The sequence below is a fragment of the Thunnus maccoyii genome, chromosome 3 (genome assembly GCF_910596095.1).
Source record: "Thunnus maccoyii chromosome 3, fThuMac1.1, whole genome shotgun sequence".
Classification (NCBI taxonomy): Eukaryota; Metazoa; Chordata; class Actinopteri; order Scombriformes; family Scombridae; genus Thunnus; species Thunnus maccoyii.
This window is the reverse complement of record NC_056535.1, coordinates 23,459,338-23,485,540: the sequence shown is the minus strand read 5'-3', so window position 1 is coordinate 23,485,540 and position 26,203 is coordinate 23,459,338. Positions and strand designations below refer to the sequence as shown.

At 38.5% G+C, this 26,203-nt stretch overlaps 1 protein-coding gene and 1 long non-coding RNA gene across 3 annotated transcripts in view; one reads left to right on the top strand and one right to left on the bottom strand.

Moving 5' to 3' along the window:
- Positions 1-24,566, top strand: part of LOC121894523 (potassium voltage-gated channel subfamily D member 3-like) — an 83,836-nt gene extending 59,270 nt beyond the window's left edge. Inside the window, exons 3-7 of one of the 2 annotated variants that reach the window (XM_042407169.1) lie at positions 5,677-5,839; positions 14,909-15,010; positions 19,491-19,583; positions 21,361-21,605; positions 23,194-24,566. In XM_042407169.1, the coding sequence (XP_042263103.1) occupies positions 5,677-5,839; positions 14,909-15,010; positions 19,491-19,583; positions 21,361-21,605; positions 23,194-23,431 (841 nt within the window). In that variant the 3' untranslated portion in view covers positions 23,432-24,566. Of the gene's footprint in view, positions 1-5,676; positions 5,840-14,908; positions 15,011-19,490; positions 19,584-21,336; positions 21,606-23,193 lie in introns of both variants that reach the window. The other variant, XM_042407168.1, reaches the window with a different exon arrangement.
- Positions 21,971-26,203, bottom strand: part of LOC121894525 — a 35,740-nt gene continuing 31,507 nt past the window's right edge. Inside the window, exons 3-4 of the long non-coding RNA XR_006095558.1 lie at positions 22,237-22,290; positions 21,971-22,129 (exon numbers count right to left, since the gene is read on the bottom strand). This is a non-coding gene — a long non-coding RNA (uncharacterized LOC121894525). The remainder of the gene's footprint in view (positions 22,130-22,236; positions 22,291-26,203) is intronic.

Sequence of the window (26,203 nt, the reverse complement as noted above, 5' to 3'; positions counted from 1 at the left end):
AAACCATATATTCACCACATTTGTTTATTTAGGAGACAAGGACCTTCCTGACCTGCAGTGTTTTGCATTACTCCTACACTAGCATTCATTTTCATACAGAAAGCATTATGAATATTTATGAGTGCTTATAGCTATAATTATACAATGCTATAAGCAGATTATAATGCATTATAAGTATGTTTATAATGCATTATAAACATGGGCATCATAGAAAGTGTTACCAAATAGGTATATTTCTGAATCAGATTGTCACTGACTCATCGACTCCATAATTAATCATAGTTATTTGAACAAGCGGAGGTTTCTAACTCTTGACATTTCACAGCTGTCATTCTCACCTCCTCCCAGCTCCCTGTCTGCCTCTCCTCTGCTTCTGTGTGGAAGTGATGCAAATTTCTATATCTGTTTATTCAAAATACTGTATAGCCATGAGAGTACCAATATGCTTCACAAAAAACTATAGAATGCTGTAAATAAGTAAAAGATATACTGGTTTCATAAATGGTGGTCCTTGGCAAAACAAGCAAATAATGAAAATACGGTATAAACACACACAACATATAGTTGTAGAGGCATGACACAGACAAAAATACATTTTTAGATTATATTGTATTCAACTTCATTGTCATTGCACAAAGCACATGTAGCCCACTGAGACAATGAAATGCAGTTTGGCATCTAACCAGACATTTAAAATAGGGCAAAAAAAAGCATAAATATTCACAAGTATATACATGGCAAAGTAATATAAACAAACAAGAAATATTATAGGTTAGGATGGATATGAACAATAGAATATGTGTAGTCAGGTGATACAGATTACAGATACAGATTGTAATGGAAGAGTTTAGGAAATCCATGTATATGTTTTAAGTACTAGAGAGTCTGTATGGATCCCTTCAGTCAAACAGTTGTTGCTTTTATTTAACCCTTTATCATTCTGCTCCTTTTGGGGATGGTCCACATTAGATACAAAACAGACAAACTTGATCTTTAGATCTTTAGACCCTTGCACTGAATTTTGACATAAGGTTTATTACATTGTTGGCCTGCCAGACTGCTTTAAGGGGAGGGAGACAATAGAGTTTCATTTTGCTGGATTATTTTTATGACATGGTGTCCTTTTTGGAAATGACCACTACGTGCTTATATTCATATGCATTTTCATGGTCCTCTGTACCTGCCCCCTAAAAAAGTCACGAAAAATAGCCTCTACCGTGTCCCTGGCCATTTTTCGCTTTAGGTAAAATATAATTTTATTGCTCTATCTTCAGAAATTGCTTGTTCTAGTTACACACACACACACACACAATCAGACATCACATTACTGCAGTTAAGTGAGCTGCTGCTACTGCAGTAATTACAGTAGCCTAAAGGCTGTGCCAAACGAGCACCTTTAGGCTTACATAACTGCTGCAGTAGCAGCGCAACTGAATTTAAAAGGCAGCTGGTTTGACCATGGTTTTGCAAACAGCGGCTCACTTGACCGCAGTGTCATGGCGGCAGTCACTTTATGTGTGATCTGATTTTGGTAACATTGCCAAGATTGTCATATTTCCAAGTTCACCACTAGCTAGTTGGCAAAGCACACTGTCCATGTAGTAAAGTAACAGCACAACACAGCACCACCACACACAGGCATTCACACAGGTAGCTCACTGCATCCTTACACACTCCACTCAGCTGCCACACAACCACACCTTTGTAACAATTACCAGTGCAAAGAAAGACCAAGTCAAGACTCACAAATCAAACGCACAACAATCGGTGCTTAACAAATTCAAAACAGACATTCAACAGATGCACAAATGCTGTTCCGTGAGCACAGGGTGTCACAGGCTGCGATGAGTGTGAGCTCGACCCTCCCTACGCACACATTTTTTGATTAGATACTGTATATTTGTATTTTATGATGAGAGAAGATGGTTGGTAAGAGCAGGAGCTCACCACTGTGAATAAAGGAACTTCTTCAGAGTGAAAGAGGGAGGACAACCTCTTACATGTGAGTCATCATAACTAACTATTCATCATTTTAGTGTTGTGGCATCCATCTCCTTTAAATCCTGCAAGCTAACACACCGCAAAGAGCAAAGTTTTGAATATTCCATTGTGTCGCAGTTATAATGATGTTTGACACAACATAGTGGGTATGAAGTGTCAAGTATTACAACAAAGCAGTCAGATACACATCCAGGAGAACATAATCTCTCATCGGCTGACAGACAGAAAGAGGAGCGAACTGTGAAATAATTTGTCTGATTGTCTGGCAGCCAAGAGCGGGACTCAACAACAGTAGAGGCAAGCCCCATGGTCAAATCTTCATAATAATCCTTCAAATTTCTGACTCTCTGCCTTCTGTGCGTGCAGTACACATCAGCCTGTCTGTCATGACTTCTAGTGCATCACAAGAAAAAGCTTTACTCAAAGAAAAAGGAGGAGGCTGAGAGTGAGTTTTAGAAAAATGTATTGATTAAACAAGATTAATAGCTCTGAAATCCATCATAATTGACCATTCGCTGAGCACCGCCAACCTTAGTGTTGCTACACCTGTCAAGCTTTCCTTTCTCAAACAGCATATAGGCTAATGCAGTGTACAATGATTTCTGTTGTGAATGCACCACTCATAATTCTTCTTAATTTTTTTAAAAATCAATTTGCCTTTGATTTCACACAGGTAGATAGAAGCAGGCTTCTCCATTCCAGCTGGCAAAATTGACCGTTAGTAATTGTTATTAGCCTATTTTATTAGCCAGGCATGCTAACGTTTGATTTTGTAAGGCTAAAAGAAGACATTGATCTTTAAACTAACATGTGGGGAGATTTGAAGCTTGATAGACCTGCTGTGCCTTTGGTTGCTAAGCCAGTGTCTGTCAGAGTCTTCCCATATTTTATTCTTTTTCCCAATGATCCACTCAGAACAATTTTTTTTGCAGTTCATCAAGTCATGCTAGTTTCTAGCATCCTCGCCCCTGTCACCAGATTCAGGTTGGGTACATTTAAAAAAAACACAGACATATTGGCCTGAATTTCAGATGTTTGAGGTTGACGTCTGTCCATCTTTTGGGTGGTTTACATTAATAAATTACTCTTGTTGTGTTTTTACTTGTGAAACTTTTATTGCACTTACAGTAATGTAACGAGTGTAGTTGTTGTCAACTCAAGTAACGTTATCCTCACCTCACCTGTCTCTTCTCTACTCCGCTCCAGTTATAGGGGAAAGACTGTCAGCTGTAATCAGACATACATTTATATCAGATTTTGCATTTTTATCTTGTAAAGTTTGTATATAGTGTGCTTATAGTTTAAATTTTCAGAGTTTCATATTTAATTCTCAACTTTCTTTGGTTATCTATGGTGGCCAGAAAGGAGAGCAAAGTAAGAATTCAATAAAAATACAATCGCTGCTCATGGGGGAAGTTTAGCAAATGATCAATCTGAGACCTGTACAATTATATTTGATTAACTTGTGTCTACATTGGCAGCCAGGGGGAGCTTTGGCTATATTATGTAACCCCCAGATACATGAGTGTACAGGTATGTCTGTATATGCTATATGTTGTATATATTATGTCTCAACTCCTTAACTGTAGTCTGCATCGTGTGTTCATCTCTACTTTGTAAGAAGTGAATTGGAAAAAAAATAATTTTCAAAGGGGATTTGAGCAACATTGCGTCCTTCCTTCTTGCACATATTTATTCAGGCAGAACAGAAGGCTGGGTTTGTGATAATCCCTCAGCTCTTCAGTCTGTGGGTAGTAAGCAGGAGGTAGGTAAGTCCAGTGATTAGAACTCTTTGCAGCTTGGAGAGTGGGAGCTTTGGGCCAAAAAAAAAAAAACAACAGTCAGAAAAGTGGAGAGCCAGCACCCACCCATGTCTGGGCAGAGAGCGGCCCTCAAGAGGCACAGTGGTTAACAGTGCATGGGGCCTTACCTGTCAAGAGTCTCGGTGTGTCGAGAACGCAGTAGAGAGGAAACTCAGAGGGGCCAAAGAGGCCAAACAGCCAGAGAGGGAGAGAAAAAAGGGTCTTTGACTTTAGTGCTTTAGTGAAACTGTGAGGATCAAAATCAAACCCTGGTGCCCAATCAGTTTTTCAAAGTGGCACTTGAGGAAATCAGTCGTTTGAGGACTTGAACATAAGAACAGTCCCACTATGCAGAATATGCACTCATCTCGCTGTGATGAAAGGAACTTTCCTCCCACTTGTTGTCTCCCCCCTTTTCTAATGACTTTTTCTCTCAAAATGGTAGCTAGTTGTTTTGCATCACAGTACTTAAAGATCTCCTCCAGTCATGCTTTAAGATATATAAAAAATACTCTGCTTTGAATAATATTTTGTGTCTGATATGGGCTTTCCACAAAAAAGTTCAGTAAACTAGTTCCTAATTAAAAACTCCAGAATCTATGTAAATGTAAATGTTTTTTACATTTCAAAAGTTTGGACACAAGATGTCTCCTACGTCACTAAAATGTCAATTCTCAGCATATTTGCACTGGAGGCTTCAAGTTTCCACATCACACCTGTGTAAGTAGCATACAGGAGGTCAGGTGACAACAAGAAAAAAACATATTTGTGACAGAAGGGGGGCTTTAACCTCCATGTCATCAGTTTCTCCAGGAGACAATTCCAGTGTCTTTTCTCAGCCAGTTACAAGCTTGTCCCAGTGGTCTGTGTTTTAAATCAATTTGTTCTACTACACGGCATCATGGCCCACAGCCTTTGCCATTAAGTCAAACCTGGTATCTTCCTGGCCCTGCGTCCCACTGGCATGGCTTTGTCTAAGCCACATAGACAGCAGTGGCCATGTCTCTCTGCCTCAGACCACCTGTTACAGCAGGCATTCACCTGTGTAATCGAAGTATCAGAGGCCAATAGGAAGCAGAAAACAACAGGCACTAAAATGGGGAACAGCAGGAGTTGGTGGAGAGCAAAACACAGCTAAAAGGAGAGTGAATATTGGACTTGGACGTTCATCAGGTGGCCAAACTAATCTTGAAGTTGCTCTGTGTCTGCTGAATGTGTAAATAGGCAAACATTTGCTCACATGTTCACCGTATAAACTTGAAAGGTGGTGTCAGTGTTGTGCAGGTGCTTAGTGCTTGTGTATGGCAATGTTGAGCCAGTAATTTATGTTTCCATTATAAAACAGTACATTTTAAGCAATTTTCTGAAATGTTGGCAAAACATTAAAAGCTCTGATACATGGTGATATTTCACTGCTGCTTCACAACGAAAGTGGAATTTGTTGTTTTTCTCGATTAACTTGTCTCTTCTAATCCGTGTGGACCATGTGGGGTTTTTATCAGCCACTATGCAACAAGAGCCTCTGTCTGGATTTTAGACTTATTGTTACTGCCACTCTTCTTATTCTTTTTTATTGGGCCTTTCTAATGAGCAGCAGGGAGCATAAAATCAATGTGTTGTCTTCAGTAGACAAAAGTAGAGGCAGGCCCTGCAATGTTAAGGTATATTCAAAAGATCTGTACTCTCTTTTTTGATGCAGTATACCATGTTTCCTGCCTCATCCAAGTGCATTTTTTATTTGTTTATGGCATTTCCACTGAGGTTCCTCCATACACAAATTGAAATTGTAAAACTGAAAGTGTTTAAAAACAGGTGGGTGGAATCGTGTATACATACACTCTGTCTAACCTCTTCTAATCCCTTTCATCTGTAGATACGGAGACATGGTGCCAAAGACAATTGCTGGAAAGATCTTTGGCTCCATCTGCTCCCTGAGTGGCGTGCTGGTGATCGCTCTACCCGTCCCCGTCATCGTCTCTAACTTCAGCCGCATCTACCACCAGAACCAGAGGGCAGACAAACGCCGTGCTCAGAAGGTAAAGGTCAACGTCTTTTAACCGTCCTTTCTGCTCCAACAGAGAGAGTCGAGGCTTATGTGTGGGTTGAATAAGTGTGTTTGTGTTGGAGCGTGTGCACATACGTATTACTTGGCCATTAGGGGTGCATGCTCTTGATTTTATAAAGAGCAAAGTGCCACAGGATTATGAGATATTATTAAGTTAATGTGAATGAACTGAAGGTTGAAGTGTAGAGTAAAAGTGACGGGTGGGTGGATACTAATGGTTATGCCTGAAAAACCTTTTGAGGATCTTTTTTGTTTAATTCAGATCATTAAAATAATGACAGCGGGTTAAAAGAACTTGATGACAAATGAGTTTTCGTTTTTTTATGAAAAGTACAGAGGACACATTTTACAAAACTTAAATAAAGGTGACGCTGAAAAGGATTGACCCCAATTAAGAATGGTACGCCTGCACTGCAAATCACTGCCCTTCAACCTACATCATCCAACATTTTTCAATATCATCAGAGATGCACACACACAGGAAATCTGTTGCCCTTCAGACCCACATTATTCAATGTCCTTCTCCACACACATTCCCTCTATCTCTCTTTCTCATACACACACTTAAGATCCGAGTATGAAATGTTAGCTATCCACTCACTACACTCACCCAGTGGGCTTGACCTTTCTATGGGACGAGATAAGAGTGCTATTAAGTTTGAGAGCAGCTGCTGATAGCTAATTGAGTAGGGAAATGTCTAGATTAAATTCATAGTGATATAGGTGACTGGTTTTCTCATTAATGTATTGCTTTAAATTAGCAGAAGTAAAATTTTATCTTCAGTCCATTACAAACACAATGGAGTGAACACATTTATACTTTCATGTGGTCCAATTAGGAACTTGTCAGTTTAAATTCTAAATCCATTTGACTGGTAAGCAGTGAAGACGTTGAGAAAAATTGTGGCTAAATGATTATCCTACTGGTTTGGGGATCAAAACAGTTACAGTTTTCAGGCACAACCCAGCTTCTTTAAAGGACAAAGCTTGACGATTTTTATATTTTTCTTATTGTCAACAAATCTCATGTGCAGAGCCAAACCAACAATGAACTGATCCTACTTACAAGTATTGTCTGTGTATCCAAAGCCTGATATATCTTATTCCTCTGTACCGTGGACCTCCGTCATTGTCCAAAAACTATTAAAAACACATCAATGAGACACACCGTTCCTATCCTTAAATATTTTACGGAACCGATGCACTGTCTCAAGGGAAATGATGTGTTTACCATCACAATGCCATCAAGATAAATCTGAATGATGGTCATCTTTACAAATGGTTTGACAACATACAGCTGCATATGTGAATGTGATGCACACAGTGATGAAAGTGAGAGGCAATGCACTAAAAAAATTCTACTAAATTGTTACTGCAATCAAATTATGTTTCCCACTAATGAAGTGGTGTAACTTACTGTTGAAAATGTTTTTCTATCTACGTTTTCTATTTCTATACAACTTTTCAATTATACTTGTAAATCTATAAATACTAAAATATTTAGTAGCTGTTCATTGACTATTGAACAGTGTTTTGATATCGATATGTTTATGCTGGCATGAATGAACTGTTGCCTAGCAACAGGTACAGTACTGACAGCAGGAGAGACCAAAAGTGCTGGAAGGACAGACGGAGAGGATATTTAAACCTGCAGTGCAGAACTTTAACATATAAATGAACATCCAATACATTCAAGTCCTTGCCAAACCAGTTCACACAATGCTGATAAAGCCTATCACTGTCAGATGAATCTCCTTATATTTTATAGTAAATGTCATTTTGCAGGGTTTTTGTGATGTTAAAACAATTTATCCACTGTTTTACAGCTGCAACAGTAGTGACAGAGTAATGTTAGGCTACGGTGGAGCCTATGATGTAAGCACATCAACAGAGTTTTTGTAATTACTCTCACTGCCAGAAGGGGGAGACAAAAGTCACACACTCAGTGGAGACTAGGTGCTTTTTAAATAGCAAAGATATTTTGATATTTTACGTTTTAATTGTGTTGATTGTGATAGCGCAGTTTATTTAGGAGAAAAATAACATTATCATTTTTTGTTTAGCCAGCATAGTTAAAAAAAGCTTATTTTGTGTCCATCCATTTTTTTTATTTATATATATATATACATATTTGTGGGTTTTAGAATGAATTTCAAAAGTAAAGTTATTTGTGGTGTAATTAATACAAACTGCAAATCAAGTAGGCTAATCCCACTGCCATTTAAAGAAAGCGGTTAGTAATAAGACATTTCTTACTAATAACTATCCAAATACTGATTCTAAGGTCAGGTAGTAGTATTAGTGTACACTGTGGTATGGCAGCATCATTTTTTATTTAGCAACTGCACTAACTGCAGTTCAGACTGGTCTTATTATACATCCAAGGTTGCTGTTGATCGCTGCAAATATACTCAAAATATCACAATATGCCAAGAATATTGTAATTGTAATTGATGATTGGCAACAGCAGTTACACATTTTTTAACATTCAAATATAGATAACACATGTCAGGCTGACTTTCTTTATGTCACAAAAAAACAGCAACAACCTTGTTCAAGTTAGTGGACAAAGTTTATTAGACAAGGTTGCATCTTCACCATCGCATGATGCCAATTTCTGTTGGTCATTTAGCTCTCTGCACTTGGTGGACAAACTGTCTTTGATGCAGATTCTGAAGATATCTCCTGAAGGATTTTTTTTAATTTTCTTGATTCTTAGCAGTGATTGTAAAACACATTTTAGACCACAATAGCACAATAAAACTATTCAGTAAAACTCAACTTATTAAGTTCTTTCAGAGTTTGCGGCTCCTCAGGCTCACTCATCCTATTAAATTAGTGAAAGGAGAAACTCTGGGATACATCTTTCACTTTTACAAGGACGTAATTTACAAAACATTATTGAGTGGAACCTTCCACACAAGAAATGCATCACACCAACAGACCAGTCTCAGCATTTTGAAGATGCTGAAGGCCAGTTTTGTTTTGCAAACTAATACATTAATCTAACACTAGCTCCCCCATATTGTTCCTTGAATCAATAATAAGATTTCTCTAAATGGAGGAGAGAGGAACCAAAACAGTAATGTTGTAGGCTGTAAACCCCAAACAATGACCTGAAAGACAATAAAAAGCTCAGATAACCTGTAGGTTTTTCACTGTGACCCCATATATATATGATCCATTGTTCACTCTCTTTTAGCTCCATCTTTGGTCCCTATCAATCCCTGAGGGAAATATCTGGCTCTTTAACTGCCAAATGCTCCAATATGTTCACCAGCTAGTCAGTACCTTTGTCTCTTGTTTGATGTTAAGAGAGTGGGTTTTTAAAGCTTTTTCTCTGAAAACAGCTGCCTGCTGTGGCCGAAAACGACATAGTGAAAGTGCCAAAAGTGAACTAAAACAGTAAAGTTGTAGCCAGACAGCAAAACATTTAACTGAAACTTGCTGTAGAGCTTCATAAAACCAGGGGAGCTGCAGAGTCGGGTTATAATTCTCTGCAGCTTTTAGGAGCAATGCCTCTGACATTTTAATTTGTCAGTTTTTACATTGTTATTATATATAAAATTGATTATAACCACTTTATAGTGCTAAGAAAAAAAATATTTTAATGTCTATAATTCTGCAATTGTGATTAAAAGCTTCAGAACAGCTATTCAACGGACCTTGCAGAGAGATTGTTTCTCAACTGCTGTTTTCAAGGTCAAGAAATAACCTTAATCCTCGATACTTCATCATCATATCATCATATCATATCAAGGCATCTAAGATAGATAGGATAAGATTTTTTATACCATAGGAAAGAACAGAAATACAGTAAATATACATGTAGAACAAAGGGATGTACAAAGAACAAATGAGCTCCAGAAAATGAATGAAAATGAAGGGCACCACTTTCTATACAGTACTATGTTCTGAATTATAAGCAATTTAAAAACTGTACAGAATGGTGCATCTATTGTTCAATTGGACCAATTATAGTTTGTAAGACCTCTAAATACTTTGTTATCTTCTTACACAGTATGAATGCTGTGCACACCCAAGACACAACAGGAAACCAACATTCACCAATGCACAGAAATGCCCTTCTGAGAGTACTTTTCACCACAATAGAAGTTCAAGAGTAGAAAGAGAATGAAGCAGAAAAATACGTATTTTTATATTAACCCCAGTTCATTTGTTCTCCCACCTTCTCTTACTCAGTTTCTTCTGGCCTTCCCTTCCTCTTTAGGTCTCATTCGTCTTCATTTGTCTCTAACAACAGGCTGCTCCAGGCTCCCATTACAATTATGTAGTCATCTGGGGATTTGACTTTACAAAAAGGTCCTCTCATGTACCCATCGTAGCTTCACAGTCAGAAAATAGAAAGTAGAGAATCTAAATTGGATTTAATAATAGTCATTCCCTTCTAACTACTGTAGTGTATGAGTACAGTGTCTCTTCTTCATGTTCACTCACCCACAGAGGGCATAACTAGCCCTGATACTAATTACCTGATAAGTCGAAAAGAAAATTTCCCCAAGACAGGTTTCTTTTTTTATATTTGCACAAATCAGTGGTGCAGGGTATTCACCATCAGAGTGTTAGGGAGTGTCGAGGCAGTACATGGACTGAGGTCACACCAGTGATGGGAGAGCAAAGTCAAGTGAAGCAACACAGAGATGGCAGGTTGTTGAGGAGGAAGGAGAAAAAAAGGCAGAAGGCCGAAGATTGTAGATGTGAGGCCAAACAAAACGGAGAGAGCAACAGTGGAAATAGAGAAGGAGGGCAGACAAGCGATAAAAGAAAGAGAACACAAAGGAGATGGGTCAGAGAAAGCAGAAGGAGAGAGTCTGACGGAGAGAGGCTGATTGGGGTAAAGGTAAGAAAAAAGAAAGAAGGGTCTCTATGTACAGTAGTTTCAAGGCTCACTTGTGTTAGAGGCGAACATTTCGTGCCTCTTTCCTGAACTACTGCAATCTGGCTGTCTGACTGTCAGTAATGTTGAGGAATATAGGCTTGATTTGCTCGGTCAACCAAGACCAGAGATGAAAAAAAAAAGTAAAATCCTAAGAATCTATCATCACCGGGCCTTAGACAGAGTGTCGAAGAGGCCCATTAGAAGTTCCCTGACTGTCTCTGAACAGACTGTAACTTAAGTGTAATTTACCTCAAAGAAGTTCTCCAGGCATGAAATACATCCTCATCGCTCTTTAGGAGGAATTCACTTTTGGAGATGAATTTTGTGAACCAGTATTGGTTTTCAGGCCACTGATTTGGAAGATTTTAAACTAAAAAGCTGAAACTTTTTGCTCTCATTCAGCAGCCTTACATTGGAAAGGTTTTATTACAAAAATATGGCAAGCTTCACAGTGTCAATGATATAATACAATTACAAGTATTTTCCTGTTTACAGCATTATTATTACATCAATATTACAAAAGTAGTATTGAGCATTTAGACCAAACAGGACACAAAATATCTCCACTGTCAGCAAGCACATTTTGAAGCAAATGATAATAAAAACACAAAGTGACTTTACTTGAAATCAAAACTTACTTCACATAACAATTCTCTTTAATAGAGAACTGACACGATTGTATCGAGAGAATTCAATGAAACTTGACTTTGTTCATGTCAGTTTTCTTGGTTTTAAAATGAATTAATGACTCTTGAAACCTTTTTTAACTATAAACCAAATAGTTTTTTTTAAGTAAATGTCATCAAATCCCATAAAAAATACCAAAACCAGCAAGTGATCCCACAAAGTATTGCCAGTGTAGCCAAAGCCTGAAACATCTTATTCCTCTGTACCATAGACTTTCATTTTTGTCCAGCAACTATTAAAAACACATCAATGAACCACACAGTTGCACCGACTGACACTTTATGTCAGCCAGACCTTTATTATGATGAACATAGGCACTGTAGTTTATTTTGAACCAATCCCACATACAAAGTCCTGCAGCTGTAAATACTGACAAACACACCAAATGTGTATTAATCCACAAGTGAAAATAGTCCACAACAAAAATGCACTGTTAACTCCTATTTGAGTAAAATTGGCTAAAAACTACTGTGCCCAGCCGCTTTAAGATAAGCCACTGTTAAAAACTGAATACTGTATATATTTGTGTCCTGTTTTTAAAAGATGTATTTCTTCTGTAGGGATCAATTGGCTTAGGGCTAAGTAACACAGACAGAGTAGGGAAGTCGGAAAGTATTGAGTGGCAAACTGACATTGTTTGTTTTGGTCTTTTAATGGGATTTTTTTACAAAAGGAAAAATACTTATTATTGCCAGCATTATCCTTTAAATCTAGAGAAAATTGCTTACTTGCTTTCTTGCTGAGCATTAAATTTATGCAAAGCTAAACGGCTGCTAGCTCCAGCTTCACACTGAATGGCAATTAAGTGTATTTCCTACAGACTCTCTTTAAACTTGACCAAACTTGACTTGGACACACCTATAGACTCTAAAAAAACCGAGAATTTCATCAGTTCAGGATCAGCTCGAAGTAAGGGTTTCCTAGACAACCATTTGGGCTCAATAGACCATCAGAGAAGACAGGATGCTCATCAGCACAACCAATTGCAGTGCTCTTGCACTCGTAGTAGAATCAGAGTTAGTAATTCTTTTATATGTTCCTTCCTTGTGTCAAGTAGAGCCTTTGATCAATAAGAAAAGGCAGCACAAGACAGCTCTTTCACTGTCTAATTAAATCATCCTTTAACTGAAGCTACGTAAAAAGAGGCACTCAGCGGCTGCTCACATTCACACACACATGCACTCTTCTCTTTTTTTAATATATTTCTCCTCTTTCTCTCCATTTCATACTGCGCACGTACATACAAAATCATTTTTATTATGACATCTCTGTCTCCAGCATTCCTCACACCTTCACAGGTATCTACAGTCTGACGGACAATTTCTGAAGCACCCAAACTAATTCCATTACTTTTGATTCACGTCGGGGAAGCAGATATTGCTCTGTCTATCTCCTGTTTCTGAAATGCATTTATGTGGGAGAGAGAGAGCAGCAGGACAAGGTTACAGAAATCTCGCACTTTATGTGTCCAGAAGTACTTGAGGCAGCTGTATATCCTATAGACTCGTCCTAATATCGTCTTCATTTTAAGAAATTCCCGATACGATTTCTCTCTCATTTCCCATCTCTTTCTCTATCTGTCTCCCTCGCTCTGTTCAGTTATAAAATCTAATTTTTGGAGGACTAATCTCAATCTTTTTGCTGCACCTCACTGTAGACACAGAGGAGGATATAAAAAAGTTTAACACAAGAACGATTTTCCGTCCTTTTAATGGCAAGAGTGGAATAAACGGATAAACGTTTGCATACAGGCTTTGAAATGGAAGTGATTTTATATTCAGCAGACAGGTGCATTGTCATAAACTCCTCAGCCTTCATTGGCAGAGTCAGCACTAATGCAGTAAACCTGCTGTTTGTCTCAGTCGCTGACAGACTTCATGTTGCATTTATATTTTTCCTTCTTTCAGTGTTCCTCTTTAATTGTTTTGTTTTGTTTTTTTTCTTTTTTTAAGTGTATATCTGATGGTTATGTTCATTTGGGGGTTTAGCTGGAATCTTCAGAAAGGATCCATTTTAATTGGATGAGTCAGAGGAAACCTGCAAAAAATTGCAGGTTCAAAGAGGCATTCTCGAGCCTTTCTTAGTAGCCTCATTAGCTTCCACAAAATGGCTGCTAGTCTTCCTTCTCAAATAAAATAGTAATAAATCAGCAATTTAAAAATCACATCACACAGCATCAATGAAACTAGAAAAGACAAAACAAATCTGTATGAACATCAGAAAATGAGTTTATCGATTTCACCAGTTAATAGATAAATAAGGGGAAAAAATGTTTTGCAGATGTCAATGTGCTGCCCAAAATTTCTGACTGTGCAGACTGTACCCACTACAAATGCACCAACTGTGCCTGTGCAATAAAAGTGCAATGCCTCTCCTCAATGATATTTCTCATCTCTTGCACCAATGTACTGTATTCTCCGTCATAAGCAGTCGCACACACCGTTCAGCCAAATACAACACACAAATGAGGCATTGTACTCGCTGTTATGTGGTTGCCATCTTGTTTGAAAATCCTAAAGCTACAGCATACTTTTTGTTTTGTTTTGTTTGTTTGTTTGTTTGTTTGTAGAAAATAGTGTTCTTCCAACTCTCTGGCAACAGGGAAGCATTTTCTCAGTTTGTTGACTCATCTGCCCAGAGCCCTGATCTCAACTCTATCCAACACCTTTGGGATGGATTGAACACCAACTGTGGGCCAGGCTTTATCACGCAAAATTAGAGCCTGTCCTTAGAAATGCTCTGGTGGCTGAACTGGAGTAAATCCCGGCATCCAGCTTCCAAAATCTTGTGGAAAACCTTTCCAGAAAAGTGTAAGCTGTTGTAGCAGCATAGTAATGCCCATGGTTTAAGAATGAGACGTTCAGCCATCACATGAGTGTAATGTTTGGGTGTCCACACTAGAGCTGAAACAAGTAATTGATTAGTTGATAGTCCCTTTAAGTCATTCATTAAAAAAAAGTATGATTTGTAATGATTTCCTGTTTTCTTTATCCTACATGATAGTAAAGTGAACACATTTGGGTTAAAAATAAGTTAAAATAAGTAATTTGAAGATGTTGGGATTTAGGAAATTGTCATTTTTCACAGTTTTGAGACATTTTATAGACCAAACAATTAATCAATGAATCAGGAAAATAATCAACAGATTAACCAACAATGAAAATAAAAATGTGTCCACATACTTTTTGCTATGTAGCATGTTGGTGAGCAGCATATTCCAGGCAGAAAAAGCTCTATAGAGAACAGTTCTTATCATACATCCTGAAGGAAAGCCTTTGTGGGGGAAAAAAATTTAAATAGTCGAGTAAAATCAGCACAGTAGTAGCTGTAAAGATTACTACAGAGCTTGGGTGATGAGTTGGCAGATTCTCACTATTAAAATAAGGCATTTGTCATCTTGACCTCCCGCCCACCCTGTCTGATGCTGTGACCTCTTCTTCTTCCCACGCCCAGAAAGCCAGACTCGCCAGGATAAGAATAGCCAAGTCCGGCAGCTCCAACGCCTTCCTCCAGAGCAAACACAACGGACTGCTCAACGAACTGCTGGAGCTGACGGTGAGAAAGACCTCTGACCCTCTGAACACTTAAGAACCACCAACAGCAAAGTGGGCGTGATGATTACTAAAGGAAGTCATTTCAAATGTGTTCATTAACAATAACATGAAAAGCCAGCAGATTGAAATTCAGTATGACAGATTAATTATGTTGTTCCTTGTCAAACACCCCTCCGCTAATTATTTCAGTTCACAGCCACTCAATATTTTTGAAGCTGCAATTTTATATCTGTAGTGCACACAAACATCTACACACCCACAAAATGACAATTACTGCCATAAATAACCAAAATAAATTAACCAAAGAACAATTTAAAAGTCATTTGGAAGCTATAAAAGCAGCAGAAGTTGGAGTCATTACATTCCCGTGGTTATAAAGGGCAGGGGTGATAGCAGAGGAGGAGCCAATAATCCTCCATAAGGGTGTTATCAGTGTAATCACACAGAGTACTTTTCTCAGTTGTCTTTCAGTCCTAGACTTGATTTAATCCATGTTTTTGAAACTGACAAGCTCAGACAACAGAGGTTGTTTTTATTTCTGTTGCTTGTTGCATTGCTCTTGGTGATAATTAGATGGTTAGTGCATTAAAAGAGGTGTAAATGGCTCAAACTTCAAAACTGCACCAGTGAACAATGAGGCTGTGGAGGACACAAAAAAAACCCTCACCCAGACCCATTATCCTTTAAAGAGAAAAACTGATTCTGTCGTTCCTCCTCTTTATAGTTATAGACAGCGGCAGTGTTCTTATCTATATATTGTACATACCTTAAAGGGGACATATTGTGTTATTTTATTTATATACTGGTATGATGTCAGATTAGTGTTAAACATAGTCAAAGTTCCAAAGCCTGAAATTAACATATGTAGTAATGCTCCCTGCAAGTCAAAAGCCAGAGCTTCAGCCTGTTCTGAACGCTTCGCTTGCAATGTTTTTTTCTAGTTTGCCGACAAGCTAACATCAACTCGTCATGCATGCCCATAAACGGCCATCTGTTCCGTAACTTTTGTTGCTAAGGTTTTTCCACATTGTCCACTCGCATATTTCCGATTGGATCTTAGCTCAAACTTGTATGGATGTGTTTAAGAAGTTTACAATTTAAGTAAAGAATGAAAAAAAGTGGTGAAATCCTACAACTATTGTTTGTGGCATGGTTTGTTGATGTAGCCTCCAGAGCCGGGGGAAGTCTCTTGAGGGGCAGCTTCCAAGAGCTGGCCAATCAGAACACAGTGGGCTCCTCAGGAGGGGGGCCTTAAAGAAAGAGGAGCTAAAATGGCATGTTTCAGACAGAGGCTGAACTGAGGGACTGTGTAGTCAGTATGAGTTAAATGAGGAGTTTTTTGATCTGTAAATAATGCAGACATATTCCAGAAGAGCCCCAGATTAAAATGTAGACCTGTAAATGTTCATAATATGTCCCCTTTAAGGGTGACCTATTATAAAGTTCAACAATACACCAACCAACACCTGTAAAGCTTAAGGGGCCAGTATGCATCATCAGACCTTCTTGTCGAACAGCTTTGGAAACCCCAACCCCCCACATCTTTCCGATATCGGATTTGAGGGGGGTTGTCTACCAATTTCTGTAACAGAATCTGACTTTCACACAGCAACTGGTCTGGTTAACTTCTTACTTTAGCTCTCTTTTTTTCATTCTTTACAACTATTTCAGTCTATTTTCATGGGTACAAACATATCTCGTATTTAAACAATTATTATGTCTCGAGTGTAGCCATTTTACACAGCTATAACCTTTAGAACCTATAGAAGAGCTTTGCACCTCTACAATATTGTTGGACTCTTTGTGCAGCTCCGTCTGCAGCCACAAAAGGCTTTGCACATGTTTTTTTTCACAAAAATAAGTGTATTTCTCAGAAAAAAACATTCTTATAAATTACATGTCCTCTTTATGTTCACCTGCAGATATCAGCTGACTTTCTGCCTTTTAAGAAAGCATCTAACGTCACCATGTTCTCCCCTTTCACTCATCCCTCTCTTTTTTTTAAACTTGTCATCACCATGGAAAAATGTGTTTGGTAATGCATGAGCAAATTGCATATATCCTTCCCATCCAGTCCATCACTCTTGCTTTCAGTTACACACTCCCCTCCTTGCAGATGGTTACTAAAATCCATTTGGATCTAATCGAGTCCAGTGTGAAAGCTGATGGGTGTCTGGAAGTGGTTAGAATTATCATATAAATGCCATCTGTGAGTGCTGAGCGACCCCCATCCTTCTCTGTTTCTGTGATGAGGCTGCCAGAGTCCTGGCGCATCAAATTACGGTGGTGTCACTGCTGTCAGTCAGTCACTAGCGCTGCGTGGGTCTGAGGTGGGAGTGAGCGGGGATATATGAAAAAATTACTGATTCTCTTATAGACTGTATTTAGATTAGACGTTCATTGTTGGTCTTTTTCAGTTTTCCCTGACGGCTTTTTGTTTTTTGATGGTCATTTTTTTGTTACCCAGATCACATGCTCATCATTGTTGATGGTGATTTATTAATAATTCTGTCAGGTTTTATGATAGCCTTGCAGAAAAAAAAAAGATTTTACAGCTTTACAGCTTACAAAGAGAGGATTTCCTCTCATCTGCCGGCTTCTGAATTTAAGTCAGGTATTGTGCTCAGTGACAGCTATTTCCCTGGTTAGAAAAACAACCAAGCCAATCAGATCTTTGTAAAAGGGATGCAGACTTTCTGTGCCAAAAAAGCTGCCAGATAAAATTGCCACAAAAATAGCAATAAGCCTGACACAGCTATACAGATTGTTGTAAATCGACTGAAAGATAGAATAACTTTTTAATCAGATAAATGAAGTGAAACAAATAATTACGTTTTCCACTCGCTTATTTCGGATCAGATTCGGGCTTAAACGTATACAGTTGTACAGCATTTGAGAAGCTTCCGTTTTGAGTAAAGAAGGCGAAATCAGATCAGAGTGGGCTAATCAGGAGGATGGCCTTATAGAGACAGAAGTTAAAACAGCCCGTTTCAGACAGAGGCTGAATAAAGGCTGCATAAAGGGCAAGTAAAAGATAAATAAGGAGTTTGTTTTTTTTAACTCATGCAAAGATGTTCAAATAGAGCCTCAGAATATAAATATAGACCTGGAAATGTGCATAATATGTGCCCTTTAAAATAAAAAGGTATATAGCATTTATTCATCAGAATTATGTTCCTAGCACTGTGGCCAGGGCTTTTTAAAAAGCCTTAGACCATCACTTAGAGAGATAAAATATACAGAAACCAGAAAACTGCAATGTGCTGTGAATGAGAAAGTAGCTATTATTTTCAAATCCACTTCCAATTTTTCAGTAGAGTGGCAGCTCAGCTGATGTTCACCTCACATTTGGGTCTGTCCCTACCGTCAGCTCATTTCCTCTCTTCATTTATTTAAATATTTGGCATCAAGTCACCTTTTTTATTTTACAGGAAAAGACCCCCAAGCCTTGAATCTTGATACAGGTCTTAGTCTATAGCTATACAGTATAATGTCTTTGAAAGGGTGTCTCCCGGAGGGCAAATCCAAACATTGAGACATCAGAAGGTGTATAGTGTTTTCCTGCCCACATCGTCGCTCTTTTGTTGATGTGTCTAGCATCTGAATGAGAGCCCTTGGGCTGGATCGCCTCCTACCCAAATCTTTTAAGCAAAAGTGTGTGCTGTGGGGAGAGAATTAATTTTGTTTTCAGTTTCCATGTTATTTGGCAATTGTGATTACTTTGAGACTAAGCTATATTGGAGCCTCAGCTTTGAAACCAAGTCCCATTTGGAGAAGTACCAAAAACTGATAAGTTTCTGTTTCTGTTTTCTCAACTCTGCTGTTTTTTCTCTTTATGAAGCATCACACATCCATAACTGCTCAGCTGCCAGGAGCATCAAATAATGCTCTGTGGTACCTATTTAGATGCAGTCATTATTGTAAGTAAGAGAGCTGGCAACACAGTTTTAGAATTTATAGTTAGTTCAATAAACTGAAAGGCAAATTGTTTTGCAGAGTGCTCACAAATATCAGGAACAAAACTAATTCGCAGTATTAATGACACAAAAGATGCACAATGGAGAAAATAACTCACAAACAAATCACTTGCCCAGGCAGACCCGGGGCTGAGGGATCAATTCACACCAAGTAGAAATGTGGTTCATTATGTAACTAATTGACTAGTAAATAATTTGAAAGCAAACAGCAGGCGTTGTTGTCTACCTGCTCATAATGGAAATGAAATCAACAAGCATGAACCAAGATGTGAAAATGGGCAACACGAAGCAGAACAAAAGCATCACGTCACTGACTTTTCATTACTGATGACAAAGTTCATTTTCAGACTGCAGTAAAAATCTCATTTTAGCACTGGGCTCACTACGCACAGAGTCCTCAGTGAGTGATGGGGATGCACCAGTACAACAATGTCATGTGAGTAATTTGTTAACACCTACCAACTGTGTGTGTGTGTGTGTGTGTGTGTGTGTGTTGTTACTCAGGGCACAGAAGAGGATGAGCAGAAGATGACAAAGACCACCTCTCTGTTAGAGAGCCAACACCACCACCTACTGCACTGTCTGGAGAAAACCACTGTGGGTACACATGAACAGCAACACTTTAAAGGGCATAGTATACAGGAAGTGTTTCCGCTATATTCATTCACTGCGGCAGAATTATGAGCGCCACTGCTAAAATTTCATATGATCATTAATATCAGTGGGCTACTAATGATTTTCACTTGCACACTGTGCGAGCACGATAACACCCTACGTTATTGTGGCATTGTTTTGAGTGCATCAAATCCCAGAATCCTCCCTCTCCTCATTATTCAGAGTGAATCTATGTGAAATTTACTGTCATAAGAATAGCGTAGCTCCTTTAGGGCAGCGCGTAATGTGTGTGCGTAGCGATTGTGTGGTTGAGCGAGTGGCAGAAAAGTGATGGTGAATGCGAGCAGAGCAGAGGAAAAGGTTAGCAGTAAGTTGTCAATCTGGCAGTGAATGTGCAGTACATGTTACAGTGTCAGTTAATAAATGCTACAGCTTCTCCAGACCAAGAAAGATTGGTCTGTTGTTTCCCAAACTGCCAGAAAAGTGAAGGGGGTTAGCCCCGAAGTTAGCGACAATGGGTTAGCCTAGCCTGACCAGGCTCACTTAAGGTGGACTGACCTTTAAGGTGGACCAGCTATTCTCATTTTAGTGTCAATATCAGCTGCTCCTACTGTAAACAGAGAATGGAGAAATGTTTGGGTGGAGTTGACACTGACTTACCTTGTAGCTCCTAAATCCTCCAAAGCACATCTAAAAAGAGTCTCCAAGGAGTTTTATTTCTGTATAAGATGTCTATCACTGTGACAGCGATGTTTGTCTTCTTGTCAAATCTGTGTTCAAAACCACATAGAAGTGAGAAACAATTCTTGGCAAAATGTTTCATAATGTTTACATGCTATTTTGGCACTTCACTGACTAGACAATGGGTCTCATGAAAGAACCACTCATACGAACAGATTCGTTCACTCACGAGTGTTTTAAGAAAATATGTGGCAATCATCAGTGTTCTCATAATTAAAATGTTTGTCATGTACAAGTGGTCCAGATCTATCGTACTAGTCATGAGCAGATGTCTCAGCCTTTCTTCACAAGAGGGGAAACACTTGTTTGATTTAGAATTATAATGTCTTAATCTGAAAGAATTTGGAGCTAACATTTTTGCAAATAAAAGTTGCCCACAAATGGAGCAGAACATGTACTTTTATATGTCAATTTGACATATAAATGATGCTAATGATCAAATCTCATGAACATGCACCCACTCATGTACAGGTGGCATTCATCAGACTAAAACAAGCGATTATTGACAGGTTTGAAAAAGTTTGTTGAATCCAACTTGGAACACTTGGAGAGTTTTAGTGTAAGAATACAAAAATGCTCTTGCATGAGGCCCAATGTCTGTACAGTAAGAGGGGATGAATTACAAGTCTGCACTCAGTAGTTTGGATTTTTTTGCAAGTTAACGTGCTCACCAGTGTGTAGAGGTGTGTTTTGGGAGTTTCTGTTTTTGGAAAAGAGTTTGGTGTCAAAAAAAACAACAGAATAGTATAAAACAGTAACATTGAATGTGGCCTCCAGTCAGCCAGTATAATAAATGGACTATGTGCATGAGTTTGTTACTATTAGTGGATTATAATCACTCTTAATTATTTTTCTATGATACAGTGTATTTATTTGTAGAAATTAGAAATGATTTATCACTTCAGGCATCATGTCTCTTGAGTTTGTCTTTTGTTTACTTACATCTTCTCTGTTTCCCCTCTTCTTTCCTGCTTCCTCGCTGTTTGTTTTTAAGTATTATCCTGTTTCTGCTCTGCAGGCTCATGAGTTTGTGGACGAGCAGATTTATGAGCAGAACTGTTTAGAAACAGCGCTGCAGAGCTACCCCTCGCACAGCCCCTCTATATCCAGCCACGGCAGCTCCACGAGTACCTGCTGTGGCCGCAGGGTAAAGAGAAACAGTCCTCTGCCCAATGCCAGCCTGCCACCCACACACCAAGGCCCCCTGCAGGAGCTCAGTGCCATCCACATACAGTGTGGTGATGCACCATCACACACTGCCAGGTGAAAGATACAGACATGCCAGCAGCATCAGAGGAGAGACAGAGGATTAGTATCCAGGATGTTACCTGAACTGTGGCGACTTTGTGAAGGAAAAATATTTACAACTGCCCACAATATTCCCACTTTGCTGCCAAAATTATAAAACATTTCCTAGTGTTGAAAGGCCATGCTGAATGTTTCAGTTTTACCAAGGTTTTGAAATCTTCTACCTCATTAGAAACTACTTTCACAGGAACTATTTCTTCATTAGAAAGCTGTGTTGAAGAATTTACAAAAAATAAAATATAATGAGTTTATTTGATGCGTGTCAGAAGATGGGCATAGAGGAAAAGATGAACACTTACAGTCATATTATCTCAACAGACTATGTCACAGATGGCTCATGATGCATCATGATGTAAGGTACATTTAATCCAAGAGAACAAAATGTGTAGATCAAGGTGCAAAAAAACATTCGTGTGACTCCAGATTGACTGCATCATCCAGAGGAAAAATAGATTTTCTCCCACAAATGACACTGACATCTGTGGATTATTCAAAGTAACAGGACATTATTGAAAGATAATTGATGTAGAGTTTTCAAAAGGTCATATTCCAGTGCTTTCAGCGACACAAACAATATTCCATTCACCATTATTGTATTGGGTTGCAGGCAGTAGCGTCTGACATGGATATCATTAGATCTCTGCAGATAAAAGAGAAAATGTATACATGAATAGATACAACTGGAGGTAGAGAAAAAAATGGAAGAATATCTGTTTTGTAAATTAGGGCGAGCAGACCCTTTAAACACGTCCAAAGTGAACAAACAACAAATTATATGATATGCACCAAAGTCACTAGAAGACACTGCAAGAACGTTGCACAACAAAATGTGTTATCTTTTTGATAAGACCTCATCTCTCTCTCTGATCTTCTCTTTTCACATTCAGTCAGATTTATTGACGCGATGACACATTGTACTTACATAAATAACATTCAGGCAATGCAGATTTCATTATTTGTTATTGTGTTTGTGGAGTAGTCTGGGGGAAAAAAACATGTCTGTAAACTTCATCTTGTGGACAGAATTATCACGACAGCAGTCACAGACAAGATTAACTCTAATGGGTTTTTTATGGCTTTTAAAAGAAATCGTGTTCACCGAGTCTGTGCACTGATAAATAGTCTTTATTTAACCAGGTGGAAGCTTGTTTTCACAGCCTGTTTTCACATGTGCATGTTACACATGAAATATACACATGGTCACATATGCACATATACATTCATGTACCTACTTACATACACATGTACATAAACATGTATAGAAAGATACATAATGCATACAATGCTCAATGGGGTATTTTTATTTGAGGCTGCTGTGTCAAAAAGTATAAAAACTTCTGCCAAAGCAGGCCATCCTCTATTTCTAAGTCCTGTACCTGCGTGAACCTGTCCTTCAAGGTCTGAGAGGTTAAGGGGAAGACAAGCTGATCATTTTTCAGGTGGGATACATGATGCAAACTGCTGGTATGGTCAAGAAGCAGCCTGTTTAGATTTCATTGTACATAATCACAGAGTCTACCTCTCGCTCTGTTTCCTTTTATAGTCGTTCAAACCTTAACCTGAAAACCGATGACAGCGGCAGGATCAACTGCAAAGGCGGCCGGATCACCACGGCGATCATCAGCCTCCCGACGCCCCCTGCTTTGACCCCTGATGGCGATGGCCTCCACGGGCCTCCGCAGCGGAGGCCGCCCCCACCACCGGGTCATCCTGCAACCCCGAGCATCCAGACCACAACAAGCTCAGCTGGCACCAACATCGTCAAAGTCTCGGCTCTGTGACTCTCCGGCTGACGGATGTACATATTTCGGCTCAGCGGGAAGGAAGAAGGAGGAAGAGGAGGAGGGAGGAAGTTACGCTGACTTTGATGGACGCACCGTGTCACATCTCACAGGTTCAGCAGGAAGAGCGATGTACTCCAGAGGAGTCACCAGTTGATGTTTTAGAGAAGACAGACGATGTAGAGACATTACTGAGGTAGAGGATTGTAGATATGTGAACGGAGAATCACGCACTCGCCATGCCGTGTATGTACTGTAGATACGGACAAAATTGCTGAATTTCTAATAGTTTCAAACAGCAGTACAGATGTTTTACTCTGGAAAAGATTGAAAGACATTGGGTAATTAGTATTTCCATCAACAGAGGATGCTGTTGACATACCACAAATTCATAGTAAATTTTAAAATGAATTCACAATGAAAAGGATACTTGACTTTAAATGTATTTGAAGAGAGATAAAGTGTTGACTGTGGTTACTTGAATTTGATTGGTCTTGTTTGTGTTACATGTTACTTGTCTTATATTTTGAAAAAAAAAACAAACATTAAAACCGTTTTCTTTTCTTTACAGCATCATTTTGAAAAGTCACTGTAACCGATGCTGCTAATATCATATCACTGAAATGTGAGTTTGATGTATTTGAGACTGAATTTTGAAAGAATGTTTTTGTTTTTTTCTGTTTGGAAAACTGTACCCGTTCATTGTGTCAAAGATTCAAGCCAAATTGTGCTTTTTAGTTACTTCATGTCCCCGTTTTCTGCTTCATGTTTGAAATTGTGGATTTTAACTGCAGGGAGTGAGGCTGACCTGACACTGTCTTCATGACTTTCACACTGAGATGAGAAAAGGCTGTGATTCTCAACCTGATGGTTAAAACCCTTGAACTAACCACATAATGACTTTCAAGTGAAGGGTTGATATTTTAATTAAAGAATAAGACCGGTGAGTCAACAAATCAAATGAAAAGACCAAAACCAATAATGCTTTCTCACCTCCTCATTTGTCCCTACTGAAGACACATATCTTTAAAAAAGGCATCACAAAAAAGTGTCCTTTTCAAAAAGACGTTATGTAATTTCCTAAAACAGCTACATATTCAGAGCACTAATGAGTATTTACAGCAGCCTGAGGTGTATACAGTGCCCATGTTCATCCTTTATAACAGTGTGGCTCACTAATGTGTTTTTGGAGCAGAATGGAGGTCTATGGCACAGAGGCACATTGTGTTGGGTACACATGAAATATTTATTTGGCTAGTTTACATCTATTTGGCCTTTTTAAATATGAAAAAAACTGATATATATACACACACACACACACACACACACACACACACACATTCACACACACACGTATATCTCACCGGCCTTATCCTTTAAAGGAATGAAATACATAAAGTATTTTGACGATATGAACACATGTTTATACTGTATAAATGTGATAGGTGCTTTTTGTCCTGTGGAATAATAAAAAGCTGCAGCTGTTATGCTGCCTCCACTAGCTGAGTGTCGTAGGCTGAGAGGGGAAATAAGATAGAGAATAATAATATTTGCACCACGTTGTATGTATTCATCATTAACATGAGAGGGCATTTTAGGTATTGAGTGCCAAAAACGTTGAGCACCACTGTGATATCAAACGACCACCTTGAACATTACAAGAATGGGGCCAATTCATGTTCAATTAAGCTTTTTGGACTGGAACTAAAATGATGCTTTATTATTTGTAATGTTTCAAAATGGATAAAAGAAGGGTAAAATATGCAAATATGAAAATGGTTTTGTGCCTGGAGCATCAAGTCACTCTCTTGTGTCATCTTCTCTCTGTCCTATTTATCTTTGGATAATGTGAAAGAAGAAGTAGTGAAAGAAATAATGCAGAGCTGTATGTAAGACATCTGTAACCCATCTGAGTGTCACCGAATTTTCTGCATTGTCAAACAAATCTACCGGTACTGGTGCCCAAATTGGCTGTATTAGGTTGTACTATTTTGTGTCTCAACTCAAACTTATTGTCACTGAAAACATATTTCTTTGCAGAGTACAGTGTGTTCATGAGGTGGCAATTTAAATTGAAAATATGCTTTTCCCTTTGAAATAATTAGAGCTTTTCATACAAAAGTGATAATTCCTACTGAGAGCTAAAAAATGAGTTTTAACTGTATTTTAAAACTTTAAATTTACATTTATAAAGAATGATAAAAGTGTACACAAGCAAGTAAAGAACAATAAACAAATATAGGCTAGTCTGACAGAACAATCCCAACTGAAGGTCTTTGCTGGAGCTTTCAACTATATCAAATGGTCTTCATCAGCGGATGGAGTTTGCTCACTTGTCATAGAGATGAATGTGTTGACCTGCAACAAATTTGATTAAAATTTAAGAATAAAACAGACGAGAAGTCCTAAAAGTGCTTGAGATTAAATCATAATAGCTACTGAGTTCACATGTTAACAGATTCGTCTCCATGACAACTGAGCAAATTCCCTCCGCTGATGCAGATAATGTGATACAGTTGAAAGCTCTGTAAAAAGCTAGTGGAGTGGATCTTGAGTGGGTATTGTTTTACAAATTATTGTCAAAAATCAACTTTGATGGTTAAAAATAAGCTCCCAATAAGAAACTGAATTATTTTCACAGCTAGAGAAAGATGACCACAAGATGGCAGCAAAGATGCATTCTGACACTGAATCAAGACAAGCGAAAATTAAATAAACCCTAGTCTGTTTTTTGTTTTGTTTTTTTTCTAAACCCTGGTCTGGTTTATGGCC